Genomic DNA, 15,965 nt, shown 5'->3' on the forward strand with positions numbered 1-15,965 from the left:
AGCACACTTCCTCAGTGCCCGGCACTCTCACTGGCCCCACCAGAAGCTCCTCCTGGGCTCTAACCTCTCCCTCTCCATGCAGAGTTGGGGCAAAGCCCCAACCCAATTGAAGACCACAGAAGCAAACTTCCAAGCTGCAGCTGTAACTGAGGGCGCTTCCCACCTGGGCCTGTTCATACCTGGGGCTCAGGGTAAACACAGCTGCTCCCTGAGCAGCCTGCTGGCAATGCTGTCAGCCCATGGGGCTTCTCTGAGCAGCTCCCACAGTGGGTGAGGGCTGCGACCCAGAGCCTCAGGGCAGAGGGCATCGCGGCTCCCATGTTCACAGCATTCATGCTTTTATTGCTTCGTTAATTTAATAAACTCGTACAAAGTATCTCCTGTGTGCCAGGCACCCTGCCAGGCGTGAGATATGGATGTGGTCCCTGTCCTCCTGGGCCTGACAGTCTGTAGGGGACAGAGACATAAACAAGTACAGAGAGTACGTGAACTATTTAAATGGGTGACACGATCGAGAGTAGTTGGGAATTGGGCCACTCTGTGCGGTGACGTTGGGTAAAAGATCTAGAGAATGAGGAGGGGACCACGGAAAGGCTGAAGAGATGAAAGGCTTCACTTCCCCGTGTAAACTTGGCTCCTGGTGGGTGGTTATGGAGCAAGAGGGAGAGCGAGAAGAGGCTGAAGAAGCCACAGCGACCACATCACAGGGGCTCGCCCATTGCCCGTCGTGTGGGATTGGATTCTGTTCCTTGAGAATGGGAAACCATGGGAAGGTTTCAGTTGGTGGAGTGCATGGGGGAAGGCAGGTGGAAGCACAGTTTGAGTTGTCCAGGAGGGAGTGACCATGGCTTGAAAGAGGATGGCGGCAGAGGAGAGGGAGCAGAGTGGATGGATTCCAACCGCTTTGGAGGCGGTGCCCACAGGCCTGTGAGTCGTGGCAGGGCAGAGAGAGGAATGGGTTATGGATGAGCCCTGGGTGGCGGGGGTGCCGTTGAATGAGACCAGAAGACCTGGAGGGGAAGAGGTTTGGGAGGTGGGGTCGGGGAGTCATGGCTGTTTTGAGATGCCTGTTAGATATCTAAGTTAGACGGTTGGAAATTTGAAACTGAAAAGGAACAACATGTGTTGCAAGGTCTGAAGACAGAAGTGTGCCCACTGGGTTTGGCACCAGGCAGGCTGTTGGTGGCAGCACATGAGCAGTTTCAGTGAGTTGTGGACAGAGGCCTGGTTGGTGGGTTGAGGAGAGAGAACTGAGGAAGCAGCAACAGGAAGTGTAGACAACTCAGAAGTTTTCCTGTGGCCAAGGGGATGTGAGGCCCAGCTCTAGGCAGGCTGTGTGTGGGTGGCGTGTCCTCTCAGTCCGCAGAGCTGGGTGTCCCTGCTCCTCACACTCAAGCCAGACCACCGGGTCCCCACCGCCGTAATGGCTGCCTTCAGGGAGTTCTTACTTGTGCCAGGCACTGTGCTGAGTACTTGACGTGCATTATCTTACTGAGTCCTCCTCAAGCTTATGGGGCAGGTGCTGTCATCTCCATTTTACAAGGAGGCACCTGAGGTTTTAGGAGGTTAAGTGGCTTCCCAAGGTCACAGCCAGGAAGTGGCCAAGATCCCTGGGCCCATCCCCTCTGCCCACTTAGCTCTGGGCTGAGGCTGGGGACTGGGCTGATGTCACCTTTTCCCTGGGAAGGGGCTGAGCTGATGGTGGCCCCAGCATCGCCCCCTCCTCTCCCCCCAGCGCTTCCTTGGTGACTACGGCCTGCAGTGGGTGGGTGAGCACGTGGACCAGGAGGACTCGGAGGACAAGATAGGCTCCAAGGATGGTGAGGAGGACTGGATGACGGCCAAGAAGTTCTGGAAGCCAGGTAGAATTGGGGGTCTGCCCCTGGCCCTTCCTACAAAGGGAATTCTCCAACAGCTTCCTGTTGGCCAGCAGCTGTCCAGAGACTGTCTCGTTCATGCCCTTCCCTCCAAGCACAAGGTGCCTTCAGACATCCCACACTTTGCCTCTGACATGGGGGCAGGGAGGGAAGGCCTTGGCCTCCATTGCCGACAGCCTAACCTGCCACCACTTTCTTCTTCTGGTCTCGCCTCAGACTTTCTGCTTGCTCATCTTTCAAAGCCTCCAGAGACCCAGAGAAACAGGAGGTAACAAGACCTCATTTGTCTCAGGCGCCATAGTTTACAAAACATCATCCATCCAAAATCCATTGCCTTTAAAAGCTATCCCTCTGCTTTGGAAGCTGCCCCTCAATTCCAGGGCTTGGCGCCCCCTGTATACTCTCTTTCCAGGTTCCTTTACGACCCAGGCCATGGAAGTCTGCCTGCTTCTATGGGACTTCACCACTTTTTACTTTCAACTCGACTGCTAATATCTAGGGCTGTGCCCTATAGATTTGGGGCCATAGAACCGGTCATTTCTGAAAGCCAGGTCCGTTCTCTTTAAAGAAGGGAAGTTCTTGCCCAGAAGGTACTTCTGTAGGCTCTGGAGCTAGTCAAACCTGGGTGCTCATTCCCACTCCACCACCTTTTCCAGGTGTGACTTGGGCACATGACTTTCCTTCTCAGGCCTCCAGTTCCTCATCCATAGATGGGGCTGTGCTCTTCCTGACAGAGTTATGAGGCCCGAGTGGGTTAGACGTAGAGTACCCAGCACTGACCCTGCAAGTTATCAGCCCAACAAATTCGCACTCATTGTTTTCCAGAAGGCAGTGGTGGTCTTGTGGGAACATGATCATGGCTCCTGAGGGGACTGTTTGGAAGATGATCACACTCTCTTGATTTAATAGGTTTCCTATTGAGTGATAATCCAGACTCAAAACTTGAGAGTACTACTTCCTGTTCAAGCCTTAGCTTTGACCGGATCCTCCTAAACCTCAGGGCACAACTTCTTCACTGTTTGTTCTAAACACATCACTTCCCATTTATGCAACATTTACAGTTTTCTTTCTTCTTTTTTGGTGAGGAAGATTGGCCCTGAGCTAACATCTGTGCCAATCTCCCTCTACCTTGTATGTGGGACATCACCACAGCATGGCTTGATGAGTGATATGTAGGTCTGCGCCCGGGATCTGAACCCACGAACCTGGGGCCACCAAAGCAGAGTGTGCAAACTTAACCACTACACCACCAGGCCGTCCCCCAACATTTGCAGTTTTCAAAGTATTTTTGTAAATCGCCTTGACATAGGCCAGGGCTTATTCCATTTTACAGATGGGCAAACTGAGACATTTAAGTCTGAAGACTGTTGAGTGAAGGAAGCAGGCCTTAAGGCTGAGAGCCCATTTGAGAGGTGGTTAGAATCATCCAGGAGGATGAGATGATGTCCAGCATCAGGGAGATACAGGTGGGGATGGTGAGAAGAGGCAGAGCAGAGAGATGTAGGAGGTAGAATCCACGGCCTTGGAGACTGATAGTGCAGGAGGGAGTGGACGGGAGGAGTGTCAGGGATGACCTTAGGGAGCTCGCTGTGAGGAAGATGCTGAGTCCATTTGAAACATGCCAAAGCTGGGAGCTGTGTGGCACCAGGCCGTGCCGGGAGGCAGTGGGGGCCTGGCTCTGCTGCCCAGGACGATGCAGGCCTGGGCGTGCCAACAGCTTAATCACACTAAATGAGCCGTAGATGGAATGCTGTGGGAAGAGTTCTCTAGGGACCCCCCACCCAGGTGAGAGGGGAGGTACTGGCAGGGGACTGCCAGAGCTGTAAGAACGGCTGTTCCTGGCATCCAGGGCCAGAGGCCTGCCAGCACTGCGCCTGGGGCCCTGCCATGGCGATCTGGGCTCAGGTGTTACATGACCCTGCTGACTTGGAGGCCAGCCTTCCTCCTGGCCGGGGGGCCTCTCTGCTCCTTTGGGGAGGCAGTCAGGCCAGATAGCTGGTTTCCAGACCTGGCTCTGTGGATTCCTACCCCTCTCCCCAAAAAAGAGAGCAGCCCCGAGTCTGCTCTGTGCTGTTTATGCTCCGAGTGGGCTGGCTCTGAAGCTAAAGGCCCTCATGAAAGCCCCCGCCGTGCGCTCCCTCTGTGCATCCCTTCCTTTTGCTTTTTGATCCTTCAATGTGAGGGCCCTCAATTTAGCTCTTCTGACAGATGAACAACATGTTTTTCATTTCCAGCAGCTTTTCCTCCTGGGACCCCCCTCTGTCCTGGCTCCTCTCCATCCTCTCCCCACTGCCTTCTCCCAGGTGCCAGCCTGCTCCTCCCCAGAGGCCCTCAGGTCCACAAAGCTGGCTTCTGGCTGGCCCAGTGCTCTGGCTCTCCCTCTGTTGGATAGTACTCCCCGCAGGCCAGTGGACGGGGGAGCCAGGGCATCTGTGTTGGGCCAGACTGGGGCTGATTGCAATGTTCTAGAGCCTGGGCCTCTTGTCTTAGGGAGGAAGGTCACTTGGGCCCATGAAGGGCCTCACTGGAGGGGAAGCCTTGCAAGGGCTTTGCCTCAGGCTGGATCATTTGCCCCTCCACACCAGGGTATTGAGCATCAAACAGGATGGGTTCCAGGTGCTTCAGGGTGTGCGGACACATGAAAGGGATAGTCCTGCTCTGATCACACCACCATGGGGCCAGGTGTTGAGCCTCAGGGCAACTCCAGTCAACTCCTCACTCCTTTCTTTTCCCGCTCTGAGCTCCTCACCTCATCAAGTTCCTGCCTTCCCTCTACATCTCCGCTCCCCCTGCCGGCCCCTACCTCCCGACCTCCCAAGCCCCAGGCTCCTGCATCTGGGTGGGGGCCTCTTCCCACCCCTGCTCAGGAAGCTGCGCTGACTCCATGGGCTGTAGCCAGCTTCCCTTGTCCCTGGGCCACATTTGGGCCCCTGGAACTGGCCTGGCCTAGACTCCAGGCAGACTGGGCTCCTTCTGCCCCCGACCCCAGGCCTGTGCTATGGCCCCAGAAGTGCCTTGCCCCCTTCCCTCCCCTCCTTTGAAGCTCAGCTCAAACCAACCTGCTTCAGCCAGTGGGCATGGAATGCCTGCTCATGCCAGGCACTGGGCCACCCTAGAGCTGCCCCCTACCGCGCTCCACCCGCCCACCCCACCACCTGGCACGTGGCTCTGTGTTAGAGGTAAAATGTCAAAGGCTCTGGCTGAGGAGCGGGGGCCTGGATTAGATCAGACCCTGTGTGGGCAAACCTCTTCACCTCTCTGAGTCCAAGTCCTCATCTGTGAAATGAGGAGGTGGTGTGACTGAGCCCTAGGCCACCGAGAGCACTGAATGCCACAGCGCCTGCGGAGCGTTCCCGAGGGCTGACGGTGGTAGATGAACGGTGACCGTGAGCCCCTGTTATGCCCTGAGTGCCCAGCACAGTGCTTGACCCATAGGCCAGGGCACATGCGCATGCACGTCATTGGCGGGCGGTGCCCAGGCCTGACAAGGCACCTTGGGACAATCCTCTGCACAGGAGGAGGTGGGGACGGGTGGCGCGATGCTCAACAGCAGGGGCCAGAGAGTTGGTTGTGGCCCTGGCAGTGACCAGACTCAGGGCCTGTTTTCTCCCCGCGGCCCCTCTGAGGAGCAGAGTGAATGTAGGTAAAGCCCCCGAGCAGGGCCTGGCTTGCAGGTCAGTGGAAATAGTGGGTCCATTTCCTGTCCCGCAGCCTTTGCCTGAGGTGAAGGGAAGTGCTGAGGCCCCTCGGCCACTGCCTCGGTATTTCACAGCCACAGGTGGTCCTCCCAGCCCAGGGTGGGCCCACCACTCATCTGCTGATAGTGGCAGAGTCTGGCCCTCTTCTGGGCTCTGCGGCCCCCACAGTGGCACTTACCACATGCCATTGTCACCATTTGTCACCCTGGCTCCTTCACTCAAGTATGAGCCTGCGGACAGCAGGACTCTCGGCATGAGCACAGCCTTGGTTCTCAGGGCCTTGTGGAGCATGGGTGCTCCAGACGTATTTGCTGGATGGCGGGATGGAGAGATGGATCCAGTACGTGCTGGATGCTCCAGGCTGCGTTCAAGGAGTACCAGTGTGGTTGGAAAGACAAGCAAACAGAAAATAACAACAGCCTGTGATGGGGCAGAGGGAGTGAGCCCAAAGGCTCCAGGAACCCAAGTGGAACAGGGACCCAGCCTCAGAGGGAAGGGCTCCTGGCAAGGCCTCTCAGAGGAAGAGACCCCAGGGATGAGCAAGAGTGTCAGGTGTTAATGACAATAGCCACCACCTGCCAGGCAGTTCCTCTGAGCTTCACAGCAATCCTGTGAAGTGGGAACTGTTATTGTCCTCATTTTATAGAAGACGAAGCCGAGGTCCAGAAATGTTGGTCCACTTGCCCAGAGTCACACAGCTTGAAAGCAGAAGCCCTGGCAGTATGGCTGCAGAGCATGAGAGAGGGAGCATATTGAGGGGAGGCTGGGGACCCTAGGCTCTGAGGGTCTCGGAAGTTGGGCCAAGGAGTTCCATGCCTCCCTTCTCCCCTTTTTAATGAAATCCAGGGCTCTCGAGGTCGGATGAGGCCTCAGAGATGATCTCCCTGCACTGCACCCCTCCTTGGAAAGGGACCCCAGTGAGCAGTGTCTGAAGAGCCAGCACTGAGAGGCAGCCTGTGTGGTCACTGAGAACCACGGTTGGAGTCACCTGGGCTCTGCAAGCTGCATGACCTGGGGCATGTCACCTTTCAAGGCCCAATTTCCTCTTCTGTAAAATGGGAGCAGTAATCCCGCGTGTCACTACTGTCAGTTCTCTGCTGGACCTTGTGGGCGGGGTGGAGTTTCCTATTATCTACCCACTCCATGGAAAGGAAAGCTGGGACTCGAGAGAGGAACACCTCATTTGATCTCTGACCTTCCTCACCCCATGTGACCTGGCTGCACTGGGCCAGGCTTCTGTTGAGCACTCCTTTCTGTGTGGTGGCGATGCCAGGCTCTTCCTGCCTTGTTCTCTCAGCCCTTGTTTGCCCAGCGCCACCCTTCCTTCTCCTGGGCCCCTTATCTTGCTTCCACCTGCTGCACCTGATACCTGCCCTGCCGGCCCTGCTTTCACTTCTCCAAGCCCTAGCCCGAGTGGCCGGGAGCCTTACAGGCTGATTTTCTCTGCAAACTTCTCTTTTCCCTTTCAGTCTTTGGGCATTCTCCCCTGGGCTTCCACCTGCCCCTTCCCCTGTGGACCACCCCATGCCCATCAGCCCCTGCAAAAGCCCTGCCCCAGGAGGCAGCTGGATTAGCAGTCAGTGTATCTGAGTGGTCCTCCTGGTTCTGCTAGGTGGTGTTGACTTGGGCCAAGTCATCTGACCTTCCTAGGCCTCACTTGCTCCATCTGTAAGAATGTAGGGATGGGGCAGGTGTTGAATGAGATGAGAGCTTTTCTGTTGTTTTTAGGTTTACCAATGTTTTCTGAAAGTAGTTAGTTGTTAAAGAAAAACAGTGTCTTGTCATACCAGGGATGCCCACGATGTTCTGTGAGTCTTTTGAATCTCAGGGACTCCAGGGGACCCCAGGAGGAGAGGGGGCAGGTGCAGCCCCTACAACAGTGTGACATGTGGGGCGAGGGGAAAGCCAGCTGGAGCCTATCGCTTCAGCAGCTGCGAAGACAACAGGAAACAGGGCCGCCCACATCTGTACTTAGAGCAACCACTGCACCACTGTTGGGAAAGGACTTGGGTCCCCAGAGTCCTGACCCACATCCTGCAGCAGCCTGGCTGTCCTGGAGAAAAACAGCTCCCGAGAAGACCCAGAAAGTCACTGGTGTTTCGTGGGGTTACACCCTAGTAGATGACTTACTTGGGGGCCAGGTCCCTCCAAGGACTGAGAACAGACCCCTAGCCTGTCCCCCACCAGCATCCCACCTGCCCTCTGCCCTTTCTGCTCTGGCATCTGCCACGGCTGCCCCCACCTCATCTGCACCCTCTGAAGCTTATGCACAGCTCTATGTGCAACACATTTTTCGGAAGAGGAGGCCAAAGCTTCTGTCAGCTTCTCAAAGGGGTCTGTGACCCAGAAGTAGTTGCACAGCCCAAGGTCTGCCCCATATCTGTTCTGTCCAGCAGCTGTCCCGACATCTTCCCTAATAGCCATCTGTCCCTACCCCAGCCTCCCTCTCCTGAGGGTGCAGATGGATGGAAAACAGACTGTAGTCAGCCCCTCTTCTAACTTTCCAAGTGGCCTGGGGCAAGTCATTTATCATCTCTGTGGGCCTGTTTCCTCATGTGTAAAATGAAGATAAATAACCCCTGCCTTATAGCCTCTGGGTTGGCCTGAGGTCCATTTGTGCAAGGTAGAGTTGGTAACAATAACTAACATGGACAGAGTGCGTGTTCCCAGGTGGCCCTTACTTCGTCATCCTCCTGGACCCTAACAACCATCCTGGGAGGCAGACACTATTATCATCCCCTTCTAGAAGAGGATGCTGTGATGAAGAGCATTAAATGGCTTGACCAAGGTCACACAAGTAGAGGTGGAGGAGCTGGGATTTGAACCCAGACAACTTTGATCCCGAGCTGGGAGCTCTGTACAGTGCTTTTCAGCTTCTAAGCCAGTGCCTGACACAGACAGCCCTGAGATTAGATCCTGCTCTTGCCATTTATTGTGCATCCCTAGACAAGCCACTGACCTTCTCTAACCCTCAGCTTCCTCATCTGAAAAATGGGGATGATTGTAGCCCCTGCAGCATAGCGTTGGTATGAAGCGAGAATGGGATAATACATATTAAACACCCAGCACAAAGTGAGCGCTCGACAAAAGATTGCTGTGGAAGCCAGGGCTGCTAGGGCACACGGCAGCCATGAAGAGAGGCTCATGGGTATCTATCCTCTTTGCCAGGGGACTCATTGGTGCCCCCCGAGGTGGACTTTGATAGGCTGCTGGCCAGCCTGAAGGATCTCAGTGAGCTGGTAGACAGTGACATGCAGGTGACACCAGTGCCCGGTGGAGTGCAGTTCCATGTCCTTGAGCCCATCCCACTGAAACTCTACCGGAATGGCATCATGATGTTCGATGGGCCCTTCCGGCCCTTCTATGATCCCTCCACACAGGTAGGAGTAGGGGACAGGGGAGACAGGCCTGTACAAACTCAGGCCACTCTGCTGCCCCACCCCTTCTCACCATTAGTTGGAGATGGTGGGTCCCAGGTCACTCTCAGCCCAGCTTACTCCACGGGCACCCAGGCTCATGTGCAACTTGCAGAAGCGCCCCCACCCAAGTCCTGGGGCTCTGAATATTTCCAGGGTGTGCCAGGGCCCAGGGCGTGCCATCCAGACAGGAAGCAAGGTGGGGGGCACTGCACAGGTCCAGCCAGGCCTCACCCTCCCTCTCCCCCTGCAGCGCTGCCTCCGAGATATATTGGATGGCTTCTTCCCCTCAGAGCTCCAGCGGCTGTACCCTGATGGGGTCCCTTTTCAGGTGACGGGCTGCTCCTCAAACCACCTACTCTGTGTGGGGATTTTGGAGGGGGGTGGGCATAAACAGCTTCCTCAGGCTTCATTCAGTCTGAGGCGGGAAGCCACTGTCTCATTTCAGGGGACCCCAGTCTGATGACTTGTGGGAGGAGGGTGAGCCTGAAGCCAGGCCGGGAAGGGAGTGGGGAGACTGCATGGCCACAGTTGCCACATCAGCAGGGGAGACGGCCTGTGGCTGAGCAGCAGGCAGCGCCCCCTGCTGGTACTCTCAAGGCACAGCCTTCAGCTGTGTGTGACCACTGCCCCTCCTTCCCAGCATTCAGGAAACCTTGACAGCCTGGGGTCCCTGAGGAGTCTATGCAAAAGTGGCCCGGCTTCCCCCAGAGGCTCCTGAAGCCATCTGGTTGAAGTGGAGGGCAGTGCTATGGGGGGAAAATGTTGGGACTAAGGGACATGAGATGGAGCCGGTCCCCTGCTGTGGGGGGTGGGAGGTGAGATGAGGATGCTGTGATGGGCATTCATGAGGCAGTGTCCCCGAGGGTGGCATTAGTTCCCCACTGAGGGCATGTGAGGGAGCGTGTGCCACCACGTCTTGGAAAATAGCATGAGTCATGACTGGAGGTGTGTGAGGCAGTCCATGCCAAGACAAGCTTTGCCCTCTCCTAACACCCCCATCCCTCCCCTCCCAGTCGGCTCCTGAGAGGGGCTCCTGAGGAGGATGTTAATAGTGTGGCTTCAGCTGGCATGATGAGGGGTGCCTGCAGGAAGAGCAGGGCCCAGGTGGGCAATAGCAGCATGAACCGTAGCTCCTCTGCTCTCTCCCAGGGCCTCAGTTTCCTCACCTGTAAAATGGAGATTGCACCAGACCGTCCCTTGGGCCTATTCCTGGGGCCTCTGTTTGGGAAAGGGAGGTGGGGTGCAGCCCAGGGCTGAAGAGCTGGGCCCGCCGCTGTCTCCCTTCCTTCTTGCCAGGTGAGTGACCTGCGCAATCAGGTCTACCCAGAGAATGGGCTGGACCCGTTCCCAGGTGAGGGCCGCGTGGTGGGCCGGCAGAGGATTCGCAAGCCCTTGGACAGGATGGAGCACCCAGGTGAGCTCAGCCTTGAGGCTGAGCTAGGTGGTGGGGGTGCTGTGCAAGACAAGCTCCAGGTGGCCTCCTCCACCATCACTAACAGTCCTTCCCCAGGCCAAGGCTTCCAATGCCCTCCCTATAGGCTCCAAGATGACTGCCGAGAAGTTTCTGAAGAAACTCCCCAAGTTTGTGATCCGGCAAGGCGAGGTGATTGATATCCGGGGCCCCATCCGGGACACCCTGCAGGTGAGGCCAGCCCTAGCTATCCCAGCCTTCTTAGGAGGCTTTACCATCAACCCTGGCCCAGCCTACCAGTGCAGTGGTTCATCTGGAGGCTCAGGCTTGGGGGCCCCTGAGGAGAGCCTAGACGGAGAGATGAGTCCCTCAGAGCTGTTCCACTGCTTCCCAGAAACTGGAGCTGGTGAGGGCTCTGGGCTGGGACCCAGAGAGCAGCTGGGTTGGCAGGGGTGTGGCTGGAAGAAGGGGAAAGTCAGAGTCTAGGCTGGGGGTTAGCCCAAGTCCCAGGCCACCCCTCAAGGTCCAGACCCAAATATCCAGTTCAGTCCTGGATACCCCTTTCTGGCCCTCCCAGAACTCTTCAACCTCTCTCCTCACTCCCCATCCTGCTGCTACTCCCTCTGAAAGGTACCAGACCTCAGTTTCCCAGGACTGCACATTTCACCCCATAGTGCCAAATGCTGTCTGACCTGTTGATCCCCAGAACTTTTCCTGACTCTATCCCTTCTCTCCATTCCCACTGCCTACCGCCTTAGCCTAGGCTCCAGAGCGTCTCTCCCAGACAAACGCAGGGGCCCCTCACTGGCCTCCTGCCCCACCAGCCATCCTCCTCCAGCAGCCTCTGTGCTCTTTTGAAAATGTAAATTGCATCTTGGCCCTTCCCTGTTGAAACCCTCCAGTGGATCTTGGGTGAGGCCAAGCTCTTATCTCAGCACCCAAGGCCATCTGTTGCTGGTCCTCTTCCCACCTCTGACCTTTTTTTCCCCTACTCCAACCTGATTCCTAGCTTCAGCCACTGGAACTGCTGACATTTCCCCAAATGTATCACCTCCTCTTGGAAGCCCTCACTGACCTGGGGATCTTTGCCCATGCTCTCTGGACTATCCCCCCAATTCCATTTCTAAGGACTCCTCACTTTTTAGTCATAGCTCAGGTGTCATTTCCCCAGGGAACCCTTCCCAGACTCATACTGGGTTAGGCGTCCAGCCTGGTCATGTCTGTGTGGGGTTCTGTCTCCCCCACTAGACTGAGGAACCTCAAGGCTTCTGGGGGGGAATAGTGCGGCCACCTCCCAAAGCTTCCCTTCCATTTCCTCTCCTTGGACCCCAGTTTACACAGAACATCCCCTCCCCGTTTGGCTCATTGGTTTCATCCATCCCGGACCAGGGATAAGTCCCCTCTAAGGGTTGAGGGGAAGGGTGTGACTCAGGCAGGACCCAGAGCTCTGTCCACTCTCCATCAACGGCTTCCAGAATTGCTGCCCCTTGCCTGCCCGGATCCAGGAGATCGTAGTGGAGACACCTGCCTTGGCTGCTGAGCGTGAGAGGTGAGGGCAGAATGGAGAGGCGAGGACCTTGGGGGTTGGGCTTTGGGGGAGGGTGGGCACTGACAGCCTCTGGGCCGGCAGGAGCCAAGAGTCACCCGACTCACCAGCGCCTCCGCTCTCCATGCTGCGCATCAAGTCTGAGAATGGCGAGCAGGCTTTCCTCCTAATGATGCGGCCCGAGGACACTGTCGGCGATGTGCGCACCCTGCTTGCACAGGCCAGGTGGGCATGGGGCGGGCTGGTGGCTGCAGGGGTCTCTGGCCCCGCGACCCAGCCTGATCCATTCTTCTGGGTCCCCAGGGCCGTGGACGCCACCACCTTCGAGATCTTCAGTACGTTCCCACCTACAGTCTACCACGACGACACGCTCACACTGCAGGCTGCAGGCCTGGTACCCAACGCAGCACTGCTGCTGCGGGTGCCCCGGGCCCCACCGCCTGCCCCCGGCCCCTGCTCCAAATAAAGCGCCTGCCCCAACATGGACACAGACACCGGCTGCTCCCTGAGTCTCTCTTGGCAGGGCAGCCCAGCTGGGCCGGGGGAGTGGGCAGTGCCGACCCACCCCTCCGTAACTTGATCCCCAGCTGGCTGGCCTGACTCTCGGTCTTTGTCCTCTAGATTCCTCCTTTTCCCCAGAAGGGCTAAGCCGATCCAGTGGAGGGAAGGTGATCCAGTGGAGGGAAGTGAATCCAGTGGAGGGAAGGTGGGCCCCCACCTCAGCCTCAGCTGGGGTAGCAGAGACTCATGAGTGCAACTGTGCAGCCAGCAGATCCCTGTGTGCAGATATGCACAGAACCACAAGCACGTGGGGACACTTCCTCAATGCTATGCACAAAGCCACTGTCCCCACTGTCCCCAAACTGGAAGAACTACAGCTGTGTACCCACTCCCATGACACACCCACACTTAACCAATCTGCTGGAACATAGGCAGACAGCCACATTACTACAGGCATGCAAATGTGCAGTACACACCAAGGCATAGGCGTGGCATGGACACCATCACATGCATGTGAACTGGAGAGGGACTCACCCACACTGTCACCAGAAACCACTGGTCCACACAGGTATGCATGTGCCGGCCATATATCCATACACATGCACTATCACACACACGTGCGCCACACAGAACAGCTTGACCCACCTGCCCACAGGAGCACGGCCACAGCACAGTCACAACTATCAGCCTTGCTCAAAGCAGGGACTCAAGATGCCCAGACCACACCAAACAGACACGGTGCTAATGGAATGGGACATTTAATTGTCTCTAGGGTGGTCCCAGGTTGGGGATTGCGGGGCCTTTGGCAGAGCCCTGGCTAATGGAACCAACATAGGTGCCCATCAGCCAGTGTCAGGCAGGGTGGCAGCCCCAGGGCCTGGCTGAGGACAGCCAGCACTTGGGCTGTTGCTTAAGACAATTTCTGAGACTAGTGGGTAAGGAATGTGGCCTTTGAATGGGGAGAGGGGGCAACAGGGGAGGAGAAGGGGCTTGGGTTAGGGGAGGGGCTCCAAGGCCAGAAGGTTAGGAATAACAGGGAATTGGTCACAGGGTCTTTCGTGGCTGGGCGGGCGATGCCTGGGGGGAATGTGGTGATGGAGTCGAGGGGGCCAGCTTGGCTTAGGCCAGTTTCAGGAACTCCTGCAGCGTGTTTTGCTCCACAGCCTCCACGAAGAGCTCATAGTCCTGGGGGAGGGAGGCAAGAGGTGGTCACCTGAGTGCTGGTGCTTTGTCTCAGGTGTGACTCTGGCTGGGGTCCTCCTACAACACTCCCCCACCCCCAACCCCTGGGCCCATACCCCACAGTACTGGTCCCCGTTGACAATCTGGGGTGGGGTGGCCTTAGGGTTGCCTGCCAAGGCTCGCATCTCATCCCGCAGGGCGTTGTCCTGAGAGATGTCCACTAGCTGGTACTGGATGCGCTTCCCATCCAGGATGCGTGTCACCTCGCTCTGCTGGGACTTGATCTGGGGGCAGAGGGCAGGCAGGGGTTAGCAAGCATGCTGGAGGACTTATGGGGGGAACCCTAGGTAGAGAGAAAAGGGCTGTGGCCAGGAGCTTTTGTCCCTTGTCCCCCTCCACACCCTGGGGGAGGTTCTGGCCACTAGGAGTTGGGAGGATGAGTCAGGCTTTCGGTGGTGCAGGATGAGAGTGGGACCACCAACCATGGGGGAGAGGAGTCAGAATGAAGGGAAGTGGGATAAAGTTCAGCATGGGGAGAGCCAGGAGCTCAGCGAAGGAAAAGCAGGGCAGGCCTGGGTGGAGGCTGGTAGGGGGCCACCCCCGCCCCAGGTTCAGTACACACACGGTGGAGGAGAGACAGGGCAACATAAGGCCGTGGTCAGGGTCAGCTGGTAGTGGGGGTGCAGAGAATGGATGTCCGGGTGACGGAGGATGGGCGTGGGCATCCCGTGGGCGCGCTGATGCTGCTGAGGACCCAGGATGCCCAGTGAAGGGGTTCAGGATGGGGATGTGAAGCCCACCCTTGGACCCCACCCAAGAGGCCGTGCCCACCTCGTCGCCCCCCTCGCCCCGCCCCCGCCCTCGCCCTCGCCCTCGCCCTCGCCCTGGGGGCGGGTCCCGGGCACCGGGTCCGGAGCACCGGGACTCGGCTGCCCGCGCTCTCCGGCAGCGCGGGCCCCGGGCGCGCACTCACTTCGCGGGAGCCGGTGACCGACGTGCTGTAGACGCGCAGGCCGCTCATGCTGCGGGTGGACGGACGGGCCGATAGGCGGACGGGAGGCGGGAGCGGCAGCTCTACGGCCTGGAGACGACGCCGCCGCGCTCGGGAGCGGTTTCCTTCCTGCTCAGCCCGCGAGTCACTGCTCTCGGGACCAATGGGCGGCGCGGGCAGGCGCGCGGCCGGGGCGTGGCTTGAGCGACCCCGCCCAGCGCGCCGCCGACCCCCCTCCCGCTCAGGGGCCGGACGGGCCCAGGACCCCAGTCCCTCGCAGTACCTCCCCCTTCGGCCCTCCCCCGATCTGGGGCTCACAGTTTGAGGCTGCCGAGAGACCCCGTGGCGGGAAAGGCCGGGAGGGCAGGGGCGAAGGTTTGGCAAAAGCCTGCTCCTCAGCCTCGCCCGGGTTTGCTGCACTCCACTACCCACCTCGGAGCCACGAGAGCACGTAGCACAGCTTGGCTTTGAAGGCTTATGCTGTTTCCAAACCTGAAGTTCCCAAGCTAGCGAACCTCGCTCCACGGAACCCCTCCCCACACCCTCGGGGGACACCCACACATGGCTAACTCCACGGGACAGGAGGCACACCAAAACAGGAACAGCCCCGCTTAAGAGATTTTCCCCACACTTCCTCTCCACTCAAATAGGCAGGTTTAGACAAGAAAGAGTGGTGGCTGAAGACAGGGCCACACCCTCAAGGAGCCAGATGGAGGCAAGGTTAAGAGGCTACTAGCTCTGCAAAGGGTGGCCGCAGAGGTTGGTGTCAGGACTCCGGGGAGCCTGGGCCCTTGCTAAAGATCCACAGCAGCTGGTCTCGGAGTGGCCCCAGCTCAGTTCCAACTCCCTGATGCAGATGGCACTTCAAAACTGCTCCTACTCCCAGCAAAAACTCAGGGGGGTTGGAGGGAGCAGACTCCAGCAACCAGCTCAGCTTTAGAGACTCAGCTCTCTGTCTTGGGTTGGATATGACACCCCTCGGAAGTCCCCCCAGGTCCAGGGCTCAGAGAGTAGTCCAGGAAGACAGCCCTAGCTCCCTGGGGCAAACCGTGCCCTGCAGTGCTTGGGGAAGCCACTTCTTCACAGCAATCCAGAGGCAGCAGACTTCCTCTCTCAGAGGATTACTGAAACTCCTTCCAATGACAAACTTGCTTTATGACTCAGGGCAGTTTCGCCCAATAGACAGCGGTGTGGGAAGAGATCTTATTTGTCCTCATAGAATGAGAGGGGAGCGGAAGTGGTAGAGATGTAGACGTGAGGCTGGACCTGCGAAAGGTCCCTTCTTGCAGCTCTCTGGGGAACTTGGCTAAACACCCAGGGTTTTGGCTCCAACAAGCCAA

The 15,965-nt window shown here is 57.7% G+C and overlaps 2 protein-coding genes across 18 annotated transcripts in view; one reads left to right on the forward strand and one right to left on the reverse strand.

Moving 5' to 3' along the window:
* Positions 1–12,443, forward strand: part of UBXN11 (UBX domain protein 11) — a 22,973-nt gene extending 10,530 nt beyond the window's left edge. For 15 of the 17 annotated variants that reach the window (XM_008529026.2, XM_070597373.1, XM_008529027.2 and 12 more), the window contains 8 exons: positions 1,736–1,862; positions 8,744–8,955; positions 9,245–9,322; positions 10,291–10,408; positions 10,533–10,636; positions 11,881–11,954; positions 12,036–12,176; positions 12,255–12,443. In XM_008529026.2, the coding sequence (XP_008527248.1) occupies positions 1,736–1,862; positions 8,744–8,955; positions 9,245–9,322; positions 10,291–10,408; positions 10,533–10,636; positions 11,881–11,954; positions 12,036–12,176; positions 12,255–12,417 (1,017 nt within the window). In that variant the 3' untranslated portion in view covers positions 12,418–12,443. Of the gene's footprint in view, positions 1–646; positions 928–1,735; positions 1,863–8,743; positions 8,956–9,244; positions 9,323–10,290; positions 10,409–10,532; positions 10,637–11,880; positions 11,955–12,035; positions 12,177–12,254 lie in introns of those variants that run through there. The other 2 variants (XM_070597453.1, XM_070597456.1) reach the window with 2 other exon arrangements.
* A 751-nt stretch (positions 12,444–13,194) lies between these two features.
* Positions 13,195–15,709, reverse strand: SH3BGRL3 (SH3 domain binding glutamate rich protein like 3). Its single transcript, XM_008529023.2, has 4 exons — positions 15,058–15,709; positions 14,608–14,773; positions 13,751–13,918; positions 13,195–13,637 (listed from the first exon to the last, which is right to left on the reverse strand). The coding sequence occupies exons 2-4, from the start codon at positions 14,653–14,655 to the stop codon at positions 13,572–13,574; spliced, it is 282 nt and encodes a 93-aa protein (XP_008527245.1). The 5' UTR covers positions 14,656–14,773; positions 15,058–15,709; the 3' UTR covers positions 13,195–13,571.
* Between the last annotated feature and the right edge of the window lie 256 nt (positions 15,710–15,965).

This window comes from Equus przewalskii, chromosome 2 (genome assembly GCF_037783145.1).
Source record: "Equus przewalskii isolate Varuska chromosome 2, EquPr2, whole genome shotgun sequence".
Taxonomy (NCBI): domain Eukaryota; kingdom Metazoa; phylum Chordata; class Mammalia; order Perissodactyla; family Equidae; genus Equus; species Equus przewalskii.